Consider the following 15,000-nt stretch of genomic DNA (forward strand, 5'->3'; position numbering starts at 1 on the left):
AGCCCAACTAAACTTTACACACACACGCACTTGCCCCGGAGTCCGTTCAGTTTAAATCCCCTCGAGCGCCTGAACGGAGAGCGCGCGCCGTCACAGAGAGTTGGTGTATCACTTCTAAACGAGTATAAGAAAGAGTAAAGATGTGTGAAGTTCAAACGCAAACGATCATCGCTGCTCCGTGAGGAATATAGGCTACGAGTAAATTAGAATACCTGCTGCCAGTTGTCTTCCAAGGACGGGAGCGCGGGGAAGTATCCGGTGTCGTGAACCGTCTGGAGCTCGTTAAAGATGCTGCACATCGGGATCACGTCCATCGCAGCGTCCCGTGCGCAGCCGAAGCACTTTTCTCAGCACTTCTAATTAATTAAATAATCACTGAGTTGCTTCGTAATACAGTTGCACTCCGACCTCCGCTGCAGATCTTCATATGCTCTCGTGCTTGATGTGTTTCCCGTCTCAAGTTCACGCTCTTTTAGAATGTTCGTGCGCACGCACTAGTCGCGCCAGTCCGCGGACGGAGTTTATGTTTGCCAAACAGAACACGGCGCGTGTGGCGTGCGCGCTCAGCTTCCCACTTCTCAGCCAGACGTTCCAGCCTCCCCCCCACGCGGTAAACCGACGACTACGTATGAGCCAATCCCGAAGCTTGACTCAAATCATGTTTTGACGGGAGTAGTCTGCCCTGCTCTGATTGGTCGATTGGTATATCAGCTTGCCTGTTGTTATTGGCTGACACGCGGACTATTTTTAGAGCCCTTTATAAGCATGCGACCCGCCCTCGTTTGCGGAAGTCGAGAGAGCGCTGTGGCTGTGGCGCGGAGGCTCGAGGCGCACGCAAGCAGTCGACTGAAAGCTCCGTAGGTTCGGGGAGCGATCTCTGCGTGCTCCCGCTGCTGGCCACACGAACAACGAATGAGAGGTGTGATCTCTAAGTGCCCGTGTGTCCAACTCTAAGTTCGCCACCCCCCCCCCCCCCCCCCCCCCTTTTCATGTAACCTACTGTGTGTGTGTGTGTGTGTGTGTGTGTGTGTGTGTGTGTGTGTGTGTGTGCCAGCTCATGAGAGACAGACTGAGAGTCGCAAGCTGAGTCGCAAGTCCTTATGTGTATGTGTGTGTGTGTGTGTGTGTGTGTGTGTGTGTGTGTGGTAAGCTTGGTCCTTATGGTGTAGGCCTACCTTGTGTGTGTGTGTGTGTGTGTGTGTGTGTGTGTGTGTGTGGTAAGCTTGGTCCTTATGATGTACCTTGTGTGTGTGTGTGTGTATGTGTGTGTGGTAAGCTTGGTCCTTATGGTGTACCTTGAGTGTGTGTGTGTGGTAATCTTTGTCCTTATTGTGTACCTTGTTTGTGTGTGTGTGTGTGTGTGTGTGTGTGTGTGTGTGTGTGTGTGTGTGTGTGTGTGTGGTAATCTTGGTCCTTATTGTGTACCTTGTGTGTGCGTGTGCGCACGTGTATGTGTGTGTGTGTGTGTGTGTGAGAGAGAGAGACAGAGAGAGTCTGGAGCTGTCTGTCTGTGTGTCTGTGTTGCTGTTTGTGTGTGTGTCTGTACAGCTGTAGGGTGTAGGGTGGTGGTGTAGAGGAGTGGTGTAGGGTGGTGGTGTAGGGTGGAGGTGTAGGGTGGTGGTGTAGAGGAGTGGTGTAGGGTGGTGGTGTAGGGTGGAGGTGTAGGGTGGTGGTGTAGGGTGGAGGTGTAGGGTGGTGGTGTAGAGGAGTGGTGTAGGGTGGAGGTGGTGTAGAGGAGTGGTGTAGGGTGGTGGTGTAGAGGAGTGGTGTAGGGTGGTGGTGGTGTAGGGTGGAGGTGGAGGGTGGTGGTGGTGTAGGGTGGAGGTGTAGGGTAGTGGTGTAGGGTGGTGGTGTAGAGGAGTGGTGTAGAGGAGTGGTGTAGAGGAGTGGTGTAGGGTGGTGGTGTAGAGCAGTGGTGTAGGGTGGTGGTGTAGGGTGGAGGTGTAGGGAAATCCTGTAAATAGAAATGAACTCATCAAGATGACACACAGCATTATTTAGAACAAAAGCTACATAAAGTAGCACACACACACACACACACACACACACACACACACACACACACACACAGCTGGGTTCTTGGCATCAGATATATTGGACTGGAGTGGTGCTGATGCTGACTGCTGGTGATAGTTACTATAGCGATGTGTAAACATCTCTTATTCCCAAAGGCTGTTCCCGTATGGGAGAGATGACATCATACATCACCTCACAACCAGAGAAGAGAGGGAGAGAGAGAGGGAGGGAGGGAGGGAGAGAAAGGGATGAGTGTGTGTGTGTGTGTTCTTTTCATGACGTTTGACATGTGTAATCACTGCTTCTGAGTGACATCATACTGGATTAATCACACTGCAGATTTAAGGTTATTAGTCAGTAGATACTCAGTAACACACACACACACACACACACACACACACACACACACACACACACACACACACACACACACACACACACACACACACACACACACACACAGGGGATATCCTAAAGCAAAATGAGGAAGTCACCAGAGGAAGTCTACCCTGTCAACACACCATCAAACACACAATCTGACCAAGAGCTCAACAAAACTAAAGCGTACAGTTTATTTCTGACTGCTTATGAACATTTCTTCAAATTATCAAAAGCGAACACAGCTTGATTCACACCTTTGTTACAGTAAAATGGTGTTTTTGTGTCAAACAGTAAACACAAGCCATCATTTACTAAACACACAATGTGTTAACTACACACTGATGGTATGAATACAAGACACATCTGGCTTTTGCTTTCTCTGTGCACAAGGTAGGCTACAGTATGTCAGTTTGAGGTCATACATTTGTCATAGTTCTGTAAACATACAGGGATCCAAACTAGTAAGTATTGGTGTTTATTCACACTCATCAAATCAAAGACAAAGTCAAAATATAAAATAATAATTTCACTGAGACAAAAATCAGTGTACATCATGTCGTCTCTCTGGGTCCGGCCACAACATTTCATCTACATCGCATGCAATGTCCTCATGTCCAAGGCACCAGGGGAAATATCTTCTCCAGGCCTGACACGATGCCTGGTCAATATCCCCACATGCCTCTTCCATTGCCTGTAAAAGGGCTTTGCATTGATGGGGATGACCATAGATATATAAGGGCTATATGCATTGATGGGGATGACCATAGATATATAAGGGCTATGCATTGATGGGGATGACCATAGATATATAAGGGCTATGCATTGATGGGGATGACCATAGATATATAAGGGCTTTGCATTGATGGGGATGACCATAGATATATAAGGGCTTTGCATTGATGGGGATGACCATAGATATATAAGGGCTTTGCATTGATGGGGATGACCATAGATATATAAGGGCTTTGCATTGGTGGGGATGACCATAGATATATAAGGGCTTTGCATTGATGGGGATGACCATAGATATATAAGGGCTTTGCATTGATGGGGATGACCATAGATATATAAGGGCTATATGCATTGGTGGGGATGACCATAGATATATAAGGGCTATATGCATTGATGGGGATGACCATAGATATATAAGGGCTATATGCATTGATGGGGATGACGGTCATAGACCTTCCAGCGCCAGGCAGAGAAGAACTCTTCAATTGGATTCTAGAATGGAGAGTGTGAGGGGAGCTTGAGTGCAGTGAAGAGTGGGTGATCTACAGTATAAAGTAGTACAGTGAAGAGTGGGTGATCTACAGTATAAAGTAGTAGTGCAGTGAAGAGTGGGTGATCTACAGTATAAAGTAGTAGTACAGTGAAGAGTGGGTGATCTACAGTATAAAGTAGTAGTGCAGTGAAGAGTGGGTGATCTACAGTATAAAGTAGTAGTGCAGTGAAGAGTGGGTGATCTACAGTATAAAGTAGTAGTACAGTGAAGAGTGGGTGATCTACATTATAAAGTAGTAGTACAGTGAAGAGTGGATGATCTACTGTATAAAGTAGTAGTGCAGTGAAGAGTGGGTGATCTACAGTATAAAGTAGTAGTACAGTGAAGAGTGGGTGATCTACAGTATAAAGTAGTAGTACAGTGAAGAGTGGGTGATCTACAGTATAAAGTAGTACAGTGAAGAGTGGGTGATCTACAGTATAAAGTAGTAGTACAGTGAAGAGTGGGTGATCTACAGTATAAAGTAGTACAGTGAAGAGTGGGTGATCTACAGTATAAAGTAGTGCAGTGAAGAGTGGGTGATCTACAGTATAAAGTAGTAGTACAGTGAAGAGTGGGTGATCTGTACACCAGTTGCAGACCAAAGCAGCCAAATGGACACTAACATTTCGGCTCAAGTTGAGCTGAACCCGTTGACCATTTCGGCTCAAGTTGAATCAAGCTGAATCCGTTGTCCAGCTGCAGGCTCATTCCATGGTTGATTGCATGGTCCACTATTGCAGCTCTGATGTCATCAGTAATTCTATTTCTTACTCTTCTTACCCTTCCTCTTCCCCTCCTCTTCCTCCTCTTCTTCACCTCCATGTCCTCTTCCTTGGCCTCCTCTAATTCTCACTCTTCCTGCTCCCTCCATTGTACTCCACACGGATATCTTACCTGTGCCATATTCACACTGCTTAGGCTGATTGCAAAGGGAACTAATTGTCTAAAACAGTTTTCATGTTGTGACAGTGTGCCAGACAGTTGGTGTAATAGTGTAAATAATAATAAATGTGTGTATAATTGGACAGTTGGTGTAATAGTGTAAATAATAATAAATGTGTGTATGACAGTTGGTGTAATAGTGTAAATAACAGCCATACATGTGTATAATTTTGCTAGGAGTGTGTTGGAAATTTGGGAATTGAGTGTAAAGCAGCTTTTGTGTTTAAACTTCCGCAAAAAGAGTGCTGTGCAGTGAATTGCACTTGTGTGTTACAAAAAGTGCAAAGCAGTGTTTGTGCTTTTAGTTTCGCAAACTCAGTGAGTGGTTTTGCTATACGTATTAATAGTTTTAGAAATTGTGCTACAAGAATCACAATTGGCACTTAAGCATTCAGAAAAAACTGTAATACCAACAAAAAGGTCACCACCACATTTTGTGCCCAAAGACTGAGGTCAGCTGACTACCTGAACATACATACACACACACACACACACTGACTACCTGAATACACACACACACACACACACACACACACACACACACACACACTGAGTGACCACACACACACACACACACTGAGTGACCACTCACACACACACACTGAATGACCACAAACACACACACACACACACACACATACACATGCACACACACACACACACACACACACACACACACACACACACACTGAGTGACCACACTCACACACACACACACACACACACACTGAGTGACCACACTCACACACACACACACACACACACACACACACACACACACACACAGACAGACAGACACACACTGATGAAGACCCAGTAGGGTGGAAACGTTGCTTGTTTTTTTTAAGGGAGCTCCAAACAGTGTTGCGGACATTACATTCTTTTATTGAAGCATTCCAAGGTGGCAACGGCAACACTCATTTGATTGGGCTCACATTGTGAAAGCGTGATTGAGGGAGCATGAGACATCATTTTCACACATGGATTGTGTGTGTGTGTGTGTGTGTGTGTGTGTGTGTGTGTGTGTGTGTGTGTGTGTGTGTGTGTGTGTTTCACACATGGATTGGCCACCACAGAGTCCAGACCAGAACCCCTTTGGGATGTGCTGGAGAGGACTGCAGGTCCAGATCTCTCGTCATCAATACAAGATCTCCGCAGGCTGCTTGCAATAGTTCAGCCGTAAGTGTTGGGTGATGACTGCTCCAGGACTAATCCAGCAGGTTGGCGGCTTGTGAATCCTCTTGCTCGACTGATTACAATAGTGCCCTCTAGTGGCCAGTCACAACACTCACAACACTCACACACACACACACACACACTGGAGCTGGTCAACTTCCCTCTTGTCATGTTGTCTTGCTGTGTGTGTTTAGCTCTATTCCACAACACACACACACACACTTGCTCTGTTTAAACACTTAAATGTCCAGTTGCTTTTCCTTTTTGAATATTTTAAACAAAGAAAACTGGCGGACCATCACTATGATATACACAAAGTTGAAGGAACACTTTGAAAACACATCAGATACATCATGCTGGATATCTATGCTGATGTGGACTGGTTAATGTGTTACGAAATGAAAGGAGGGTGTTGGATGGACCAAAACATCATGTCCGAGATGTGTTCTTTTGCATTTAAGTCAGGGAAGTGTGGGGGACAGTCAGTGGTATCAATTCCTTCATCCTCCAGGAACTGCCTGTACAATCTCGCCACATGTGGCCATCATTGTGCACCAGGAGAAACGCAAGGCCCACTGCACCAGTACAGGGTCAGAACGTTTCATCCCGATACCTAAGAGCAGTGAGGGTGCCGTTGTCTTGCCCACAGAGGTCTGTCCAAGGGTGCCTCCCCAGACCATCACGAAGCCACCACCAATCCAGTCATGCTGAGTGATGTTGCAGGCAGTATCATATTCTTCATGACATCTCCAGACCCTTTCATGTGTTGTCACATGTGCTCAGGGTGAACCTGCTCTCATCTGTGAAAAGCACAGGGCGCTAGAGGCGGTAATAAATAAATAAATAAAAGTAAAAGAAGAGATTACGTAGAACAGAAAATACATTCATATGTCTATATATACACACACACACACACACACACACACACACACACACACACACACACATTGAGAAGATAAAAGATAGGGCTACGTTATAAAGAGAACAAAAAAAGTAAAGGAAATGTGTATGGAGGGCATTGCTTTCAATCTCAAAGTGTGCATATATTTAATAACCAACATAAGGTTTATTATTAGTAGAAGTAGTATTGTTATTATTATTATTATCATTTTTTTTCTTTATAATGTGAATCATGTCAAGGCTTAGAATCTACCTGTTCATATTTATCAAACCAGAAATTATAGGGCACCAGAACTCATCAAACAGATAGCCTTTGTTATATTTCTCTAATGTCATTTTCTCTAAAGGCAAAAAAGAAGATATTTGGTCCACAAAAGTCTTAAAAGATGGGGGTAATGCATTCTTCCAAAATAAAAGTATACATTTCTTTGCAAAATAAGTAGTCAAAATGAATATTCTTCTTTTTGGCTGATCTAGGACTAAAGCCTTTGTATCATTAAGTAGATATAGACTCCTGGTAGGTTCGAACTGTCTACCCAAGACTACTTCAATAAATGAATGTATTGAGCCCCAAAAGTTTTTTAACAGGCTACAATCCCAAAACATGTGTATGAACGTCCCTTCGGCCTTATTACATCTTTGACACACAGCTGTGATATCTTTTGATATTTTGTGCATTTTTGAAGGGGTTAAATAGGTTTTGTAGAAAAATTTGAAATTTGCTTCTTTGATTTTATTGCTAGTGAAAGGGAAATTAATGTTATTACAAATATTTAACCATGCTTTGTCATCAAATATTTTCCCTATATCGTTCTCCCATATCTTTCTCAACCCCACAAATGATGATGGGCCTTCTCTTGTCATAAGGTTGTAAAATATACTTATTTTCCCTTTTAAAGTTTCAGAAGAACATAGCAACTCCTCTATTTCCGATAATTCAAACCTTAATTGCCTTTCTTTAATAAATGTTGTAATCAGGCTTCTTAGTTGTAAGTACTGAAAGAATAGCTTATCTGGAAGCTTAAACTGTAACTTTAAATCCATGAATGATTTAATCTTGTGATCCATATTTAACACATCTTTAAATTGTACTATACCAAGATTAGTCCATTGACTTGTATTAGATAAGGTAGCTTGGGATCTAAGGTCTGGATTTAGAAATATAGGTGAATGAACGGAGGTACCAAAGGATATTCCCATTTTCTTTCTACACTTTTTCCAAGTTTGTAAAGTGTTAACGACAGTAAAACACTTGCCTATGTTCTTAATTTTTTCAAAATGATTTATGAATATGAGGGAGCTAAGAGTCAGTGGTTCGACTATTTTTGACTCAATATTCACCCACAACGATTCTTGTCTCATTGTTATCCATGAGATTAGGTTCCTCATTTGAGCAGCCCAAAAGTAGTATTGAAGGTTCGGTAATCCCAAGCCTCCTAAGGCTTCTGGCTTCATAAGAGTAGAGAGACTAACACGAGGTTTTTTATTACTCCAAATAAATCTAGAAAAAGAGTTATTGATCAACTTGAAAAAATCATCTGGAAGCGAGCAAAGCATCTGAAAAAGAAAAAGAAATCTTGGGAGAACATTCATTTTAATTAAATGTATTCTTCCTAAGAGTGATAATGGTAGTGAAGTCCACCTTGATAGTTCCGATCTGACCTTGGAAGAAAGGAGAGTATAGTTTTCTTGAAATAAATTCTCCAATTCTGGGATAATGAATATGCCTAGGTACTTAAAACCTTTTGGAGTGGGATTGAACCCACTCGAGGCAAGCATTTTTTCAGTTGGTGTCATGTGTAAAAAAATCGCATTGGACTTATTAAGATTAATCTTGTATCCTGAATATCTACCAAATTCATTAATTGTACTTAGCAAATGAGGGACGGAGTGCTCCGGATCTGAAATATATAAGAGAATGTCATCTGCAAATAGTGACAATTTGTGTTCCGTAGTATTCAACTTATAGCCTCGGATATTACTATTACTTCTAATAAGTGTGGCGAGCGGCTCAATCATTATAGCAAAGAGTAAGGGTGACAATGGGCATCCCTGCCTGGTTCCTCTAGTTAAAGAGAACAGGTTTGAACATTGCCCATTTGTGATAACTGCTGCTTTAGGGCTCTTATAAATACTTTTAATCCAACTTATAAAATTATCACCAAATTTAAATTTATCAAGGACAGAGAAAAGGAAATTAAGCTCCACCCTATCAAATGCTTTCTCTGCATCTAAAGATAGAAGCAGAGAGGGTTTTTGCTGATTATTAAAGCAGTTTATTATATTTAATGATCGTCTTATATTGTCAGCTGCATATCTTCCTTTTATGAAGCCTGACTGGTCAGGATTGATAAGTGTGGGTAGGATAGATTCCAGCCTTCTAGCTAAGAGTTTAGTGATAATTTTGTAATCATGATCCAAAAGACTTATAGGTCGATAAGAAGAGCATTGTAAAGGGTCTTTACGTAGTGTAAGTAAGGGGTCTTTAAGTAGGACACTAATATGCGCAAGGTTCATTGTCTGAGGAAGTGTCTTTTCCTTGCAGAAATTATTTACCATTGCCATGAAGATTGGGCGAATCTCGGGCCAGAACTCCCTGTAGAAATCTACAGAGAAGCCATCTGGTCCAGGACTTTTGTTTAAGGACATTGTATTAATCGTAGCCAGTACTTCTTCTTCTGTAGAGGCGGACCTGCCAATGTTGAGTTCTATGGCAAATGCCAATTGAGCTCCACGGTGCTGGGCAGTGAGCACAGGTCCCTCTAGAGGCCATCGGGCCCTCAGGCCACCTTCATGAAGTCTGTTTCTGACAGTGTGGCCAGAGACATTCACACCAGTGACCTGCTAGAGGTCATTCTGTAAGGCTCTAGCAGGGCTCCTGCTGTTCCTCCTTGCACAAAGGAGCAGATACTGGTCCTGCTACTGGGTTAAGGACCTTCTACCACTCTGCCCTGACCAGCCACCGATGTCCTAGCTGACAGTCAACTGAGTCCACAGCAGGCCGCGCTGAATTGAAATAGTCCAGCCATCAGCAGAAAGGAGCTCCTCGGCCCTGGAACCACAGTCCAGCAACACCAGCAGCACCAGTCACAGGTGCCCCATCCATCGCAGACGGCAAGAGAACAGCTGAGATCCAAGATACAAAGGAGCAGATACTGGTCCTACTGGGTTAAGGACCTTCTACCACTCTGCCCTGCTCTCCTATAACAACTGCCTGTCTCCTGGAATCTCTTCCATGCTCTTGATATGCAGGCTCCAGACACTGGCTTATGCTACCAGTAACACTGACCCTATCCAAATGCAAAGCTAGCGAAAAATCAGTCAAGAAGGATGAAGATGGAAACATTACCAGTTGCCACCACCTGTAAAGCCATTCCTGTTTTGGGGGTCGTCTCATAGTTGGCCATATCAGCATAGATATCCAGCATCATGATGTATCTGATGTGTTTTCAAACTTTTTTGAGCAGTGTACATTTCCATAAAGCCCGATGAATTAACCCTGTTAGCCAAATTTGACACATAAGGAGGTCTTTAAGAGACAAACATTTGGATGACTAACTTCCTGCTATTGAACTCAGATAAAACAGAAGTTATGGTTTTAGGTCCTAAAAGGATGAGGGATATCTTATCCACATCACAGGCTACATATAGTGATCTCTCACTGACCTCATCCACAAGTGTTAAAAAATATAGGAGTTATAATTGATCAGGAACTTTCACTAAATAATCACACCAAAACTTCATTTGTCCATTTAGGAAACATTTCAAATAAGGAGGTCGTTATCCTTAACATTTCAAATAAGGATGTCCTTATCCTTACCAGACGCTGATCAAATGAGTCCACGCTTCTGTCACTTCCAGGCGAGACTATTGTGATGCGCCGGCTGCAATAATACCGGTCTAAAATCTGGCCTATAGGACACTGACTGGATCTGCTCCCAGCTACTTCAGTTCTTTAATCACGATGTACATTCCCAACCGCCCATTGCGATCTTCTGAGGAGCGTCTGTTATGTCGACCAACCATACATGCTAGGTCAAATTGTAGATCCTATTCTTCAATGGTTCCGTGTTGGTGGAATGAGTTGCCCAGTGCTCTCCGTTCCAGCAACAGCTTTGGATCTTTTAAGAGGGGTATTAAGGCATATTTGTTCAATATGCACTTAGTCCTTTGAGTTTGTGATGTGTTATGGTTTGTATAATAGTATTGTTTTGTTATAATTTGTCCATTGATAGAATTTGACATTTATTTTGCTATTGTCCTTAATTTAGCCATACCATGCTTTAGTTATTATTATTATATTTAATTAACTGAGTGACTTATTTGATTTCTATTCTCATTTCACTGTTTTTATTTCTCATTAGGTTAGTGCTTAAAATTATTGTTTTACTGATAATATTAGGCTACTATTCTCCCTATTGTAATTGTTCACTGTTAATTTAATTTGTACTGTTATTTATTTGTATGTCGCTTTGGACAAAGGCGTCTGCCAAATAACCATAACCATAACCATAACCATAACCATAAAAAGCTTTCAGCTTACAAAACGCAGCTGCTCGCACACTCACTAGGACCAAAAATATGAACATACACTGTATTTCCCCCATCCTAGCATCTCTACATGGTTAGCCTACCTGTTAAAAGTCGCATTGACTTCAAAATTCTATTTCTAACATACAAAGCCATGAATGGCTGGCACCCGAATATATTAAAGAACTTCTAGTCCCATGTAATCCACCTAGACCCTTACGATCACTAAATACTGGACTTCTTGTAATTCCAAGAATTTCAAAAACTACAGTAGGAGGCAGAGCTTTTTGTTACCGCGCACCTCTCCGCTGGGATAATCTTCCTCCCTCAATTCGATTAGCAGACACCCTCCCTATGTTCAAGTCTAGACTTAAAACATATTTCTTTAGTGCTTCCCATAGTATGGTGCAGTGTGGAGCTTCAACCACCTCAGGGTGTTATTGGAACGGACCACCTCTGCTGTGGGTTTGTGTGACTGGTGCCCCAGTCATGCGTCCCATGGTGGCTATACTGACCACACCTGTGCTGGTGCTGACTACCCTCCACCATGCCTTAGCTATGCTGCTTTAGCATAGCGCTGACTACCCTCCACCATGCCTTAGTTATGCTGCTATAGACTACCCTCCACCATGCCTTAGTTATGCTGCTATAGCATAGCGCTGACTACCCTCCACCATGCCTTAGTTATGCTGCTTTAGCATAGCGCTGACTACCCTCCACCATGCCTTAGCTATGCTGCTATAGCATAGCGCTGACTACCCTCCACCATGCCTTAGTTATGCTGCTTTAGCATAGCGCTGACTACCCTCCACCATGCCTTAGCTATGCTGCTATAGCATAGCGCTGACTACCCTCCACCATGCCTTAGTTATGCTGCTATAGCATAGCGCTGACTACCCTCCACCATGCCTTAGTTATGCTGCTTTAGCATAGCGCTGACTACCCTCCACCATGCCTTAGCTATGCTGCTATAGCATAGCGCTGACTACCCTCCACCATGCCTTAGTTATGCTGCTTTAGCATAGCGCTGACTACCCTCCACCATGCCTTAGCTATGCTGCTATAGCATAGCGCTGACTACCCTCCACCATGCCTTAGTTATGCTGCTTTAGCATAGCGCTGTCATGGACTTCTCATGTGTCATGCCGTACAACTCTCTCTCCTCTCCCTCTAGCCCTTTTCTGACTGCACAGCTAGCCGGCGTCTCAACTCTCCCTCTTTCCTCCTCTCCCTGTCCGGTCATTCAACTCCTTCTACTTCCCTCTCCCCCTCTGCCTTTTCCCTCTAGTATAACATTTTATATCACCATTGATATGCTTATTAATACCAACCATCATGACATGCAGTAGTACTAACCCACTTTATTTCTTTCTTTTCCCCCTACAGTATATAAAACCATTACCAGTCATCAGCCATCCCTGTGCCTGTGCCTGGCCCTCACCACACCTGAAGTCCCATCCCTATGACTGCCCTCTTCACACCTGAAGTCCCATCCCTATGACTGCCCTCATCACACCTGAAGTCCCATCCCTATGACTGCCCTCATCACACCTGAAGTCCCATCCCTATGACTGCCCTACCATCGCCTGCTGTGGTCCCCTTGCCCGGATTCCTGGCCCACGCATCCTAGCGACCATCACTATCCTAAGAAAATTACTAATTATTAACGGACAATTTACCCCCTACACTGGACTTTGACACTAAAATGACCTTACTGTACTGTAACTGACCCTAGGCAGATGGGTTGGGCCCTTGAGTCGTGGATCTGCCCGAGGTTTCCTCCTATATGTATCTCCAATTCTAGGGAGGTTTTCCTTGCCCCTGTTACTCATGGGAATGTTTAACACTCTGGAAAGCGCCATGAGACATGTGTAATGTTTTGGCGCTCTATAAGTGACATTAAATTGAAAATTCAAAATAGTAAATTTCGTTGACATCAAAGCAGGTGAAGCCAATTCAAAACCACCACTGTTGCATAACTGTAGATCAATATCCCACAAGTGTGACTGACCTGTTGCTATACTCCTATCAACAAGTGTTCCCTTTATTTTATTGGTCTGTGTGGTTGTTTATACACTGCTCGCTCATCACTATGATATATAAACACACAAAGACCATCACTATGATGTATAAACACACCCACAGTCCATCACTATGATATATAAACACACACACAGACCATCCCTATGATATATAAACACACACACAGACCATCCCTATGATATATAAACACACCCACAGACCATCACTATGATATATAATCACACACACAGACCATCACTATGATATATAAACACACACAGACCATCACTATGATATATAAACACACAGAGCATCACTATAATGTATATAAATGGATTTATTAGACATAGACATGAAGGGGTTAATTACTCCATACACACACCACGGAAAACACCAGCATACAAATGCACTCATCAGACACCTCTGGATTATCTCACTGTGTGTGTGTGTATGTGTGTGTGTGTGTGTGTGTGTATGTTTATCATCGGCTGGTGCTGCCACTCTTCCTCTTGCATGGGAGCAGGTGTTTGGGCTTGTGTGTGTGTGTGTGTGTGTGTGTGTGTGTTTAGCGTCGGCTGGTGCTGCCGCTCTTCCTCTTGCCTGCGAGCAGGTGTTTGGGCTTGAGGCTGAAGATGTGGCGGTCGGCTTCGCCCTTACGGCCCTGCTGGTTCATACCCCTCTGGGAGCTCTTCATCATCAGCTTCGTCTTCTTCACCATCTGGACAACACACACACACACACACACGTCAGGGGAGGAATGTGGGTGGTGTGTGTGTGTGTGTTTACCTTGATGTCTCTGAGGCCAGTCTGGTCTCGTGGCGTGTGGGTGTGTGTGTACCTTGACTTCTGAGGCCGGACTGGTCTCGTGGGGTGTGTGTGTGTGTGTGTGTGTGTGTGTGTGTGTGTGTGTGTGTGTGTGTGTGTGTGTACCGTGACGTCTCTGAGGCCGGACTGGTCTCGTGGGGTGTGTGTGTGTGTGTGTGTGTGTGTGTGTGTGTGTGTGTGTGTGTGTGTGTGTGTGTGTGTGTGTGTGTGTGTGTGTGTGTGTGTACCTTGACGTCTCTGAGGCCGGACTGGTCTCGTGGGGTGTGTGTGTGTGTGTGTGTGTGTGTGTGTGTGTGTGTGTGTACCTTGACGTCTCTGAGGCCGGACTGGTCTCGTGGCGGTTGTGTGTGTGTGTGTGTGTGTGTGTGTGTGTGTGTGTGTGTGTGTGTGTGTGTGTGTGTGTGTGTGTGTGTGTGTGTGTACCTTGACGTCTCTGAGGCCGGACTGGTCTCGTGGCGGCTTGTTGGCGCTCTGGCTGCGTGTGCGTGATGTGGGCGGCTCTGATGCGTCACGTTTGCGTTTCTTAGCAACGCTCCGGGAGCGACGCGCCACCTCAGCGTAGTGGGACTGCAGCAGAGGGCAGAGGGCAGAGGGCAGAGGTCACATCAGAACAGAACTACTACTACACACACACACACACACACCTCAGCGTAGTGGGACTGCAGCAGAGGGCAGAGGGCAGAGTTCAGAGGTCACATCAGAACAGAACTACTACTACTACTAAACCTCAGTGTAGTGGGACACACACACACACACACACACACACACTTAAAAACATACATTCACATAATACACACTCTCACACAGACATACATACACTTACACACATAGACATACACACACACACACACACACACCTGATCTTTGTCCTCCATGTCTAGGCCCAGTCCAGTCATCTCCTGCTCCAGAGTGCTTCTGTCCACCTGAGAACACACAACAAC

At 44.2% G+C, this 15,000-nt stretch overlaps 2 protein-coding genes across 2 annotated transcripts in view; both read right to left on the reverse strand.

Moving 5' to 3' along the window:
* LOC134075241 (Krueppel-like factor 7) overlaps window positions 1-563 on the reverse strand; it is a 7,768-nt gene extending 7,205 nt beyond the window's left edge. Inside the window, exon 1 of the mRNA XM_062530807.1 lies at window positions 213-563. Coding sequence (XP_062386791.1) covers window positions 213-314 — 102 coding nt within the window. The 5' untranslated portion in view covers window positions 315-563. The remainder of the gene's footprint in view (window positions 1-212) is intronic.
* A 12,990-nt stretch (window positions 564-13,553) lies between these two features.
* Window positions 13,554-15,000, reverse strand: part of gtpbp4 (GTP binding protein 4) — a 17,274-nt gene continuing 15,827 nt past the window's right edge. Inside the window, exons 15-17 of the mRNA XM_062530810.1 lie at window positions 14,917-14,982; window positions 14,483-14,626; window positions 13,554-13,952 (exon numbers count right to left, since the gene is read on the reverse strand). Of these exons, the coding sequence (XP_062386794.1) occupies window positions 13,800-13,952; window positions 14,483-14,626; window positions 14,917-14,982 (363 nt within the window). The 3' untranslated portion in view covers window positions 13,554-13,799. The remainder of the gene's footprint in view (window positions 13,953-14,482; window positions 14,627-14,916; window positions 14,983-15,000) is intronic.

The sequence above is a fragment of the Sardina pilchardus genome, chromosome 2, assembly GCF_963854185.1.
Source record: "Sardina pilchardus chromosome 2, fSarPil1.1, whole genome shotgun sequence".
NCBI classification, from domain to species: Eukaryota; Metazoa; Chordata; class Actinopteri; order Clupeiformes; family Clupeidae; genus Sardina; species Sardina pilchardus.